Raw genomic sequence first — 1,396 nt, 5'->3', positions numbered from 1 at the left:
TTGGGCAATACTAGACTCGCATTGCATAAAGTCAGTAAGAGAAACAAAAAGAAACATTACAACATTACCCTATTTAAACACAAAATTTAATTACAAGTGTTAATCTGTGGCATCACTAAATTTCGTGTGGTTTAGAATAATCATATAAATTGTTCAAATTAGAAAATTTATCTTTAACATCGCACAACAATATGATCATAATTTAAATTAGACAATCATTTTTTGAAAGTTCATATTCTTGCATAACTAGGGAACTCACTATTTAATAAGTTTGTTCCAGAATAACTCATTATTAAAGATGCACATATTCTTTATATCTCCCCATTCTTCACATTCAATCAATATATTCGAACAAAGGGAAGGGGAAAATGAAGGGCTCCGAAAATGTATGACTTTATTATTGCAATTTTTATTTACATAATTGCATGAATCATCCATAAGATGGAGATTCACCTTTATATGCCTAAAAATTCATTTCGACTAATTGAACTTTCTCAAATTGTTTCTTCTTAAGAACCAGAAATATTTGTGCTAAAATGATAGATGCTAAGAATAATAAAATACCTTGAACACGTAAAGGATCTTGAAGTACTATTTTTGCATTTTCTTGACCAAATCCACCCACATTAGGGTTATTCATTAATGACTGATCTGCCTTGATGAATTTGCCCTCTAAAACAAGAAGTTTCGGTACTAGAGGTACAAAGTCAACCACTTGTCGACCGTCTGATGGATTATCAATAGTTACTTGATATCCACCCTTTTCTTTACGTGTAATTTTACTTACTTTACCCGTTGCTGAAGCGTTATAGACTGTATTGTTTCTTTTGCTCCCATCGGGATAAATTTGTCGTCTTCCTCTATTACCACCTACGTATAGGGGATATTTCAAGAAGTGAGCTGCTTTATTAGTAGCGGGATTTGGTGAAAGGATGGGAAATACAATCTCACTATATTTTTTACCAGGAACATAAACTATTATTAGAATATTTTTTTGATTGTATAAAAGAATATTTAACACAATTTCCATGCAAAATGATTGCTAATTAAGCAAAATGAACACTAATTACTTTGGGGAAAATATTTATCAAATCATTTTTATGACCATCAAAATTTTGAATATCAATATGTAGATTTTAGATCTAGGTGGCTTTAATAGAATTTGTCGCCACTATGATCTTTACTTCCAAAAATAAAAAAAATCATTCAATGCATTAGTAATTTAAATCCTTCCCAATATTTTGGTTTACATTTGGCTGTGGAAGAAATTATACAAAATTGTTCCCACAAATACCTAAATCAGAAAAAATCACATTGCATGCTCCACTACAAATTGTGTTTCATCTTCCATGTAGCGCAATAGAAGTAAGTTTGCATTCTTATGGTCTTGAGATTA

At 30.6% G+C, this 1,396-nt stretch overlaps 1 protein-coding gene across 1 annotated transcript; it reads right to left on the bottom strand.

Moving 5' to 3' along the window:
* Window positions 1-463: 463 nt before the first annotated feature.
* On the bottom strand, window positions 464-1,030 carry LOC131857968 (cytochrome f-like). The gene has a single exon (XM_059210788.1). It carries the CDS (start codon window positions 1,028-1,030, stop codon window positions 464-466), a length of 567 nt encoding a protein of 188 aa, XP_059066771.1.
* Between the last annotated feature and the right edge of the window lie 366 nt (window positions 1,031-1,396).

The sequence above is a fragment of the Cryptomeria japonica genome, chromosome 1 (genome assembly GCF_030272615.1).
Source record: "Cryptomeria japonica chromosome 1, Sugi_1.0, whole genome shotgun sequence".
NCBI classification, from domain to species: Eukaryota; Viridiplantae; Streptophyta; class Pinopsida; order Cupressales; family Cupressaceae; genus Cryptomeria; species Cryptomeria japonica.
Note: the sequence above shows the minus strand (reverse complement) of the source record. Positions and strands in the feature narration are given on the sequence as shown.

Bases quoted from the DNA above. Each gene is read 5' to 3' on its own strand.
- LOC131857968 (XM_059210788.1), bottom strand. From the start codon at position 1,030: ATGGAAATTGTGTTAAATATTCTTTTATACAATCAAAAAAATATTCTA.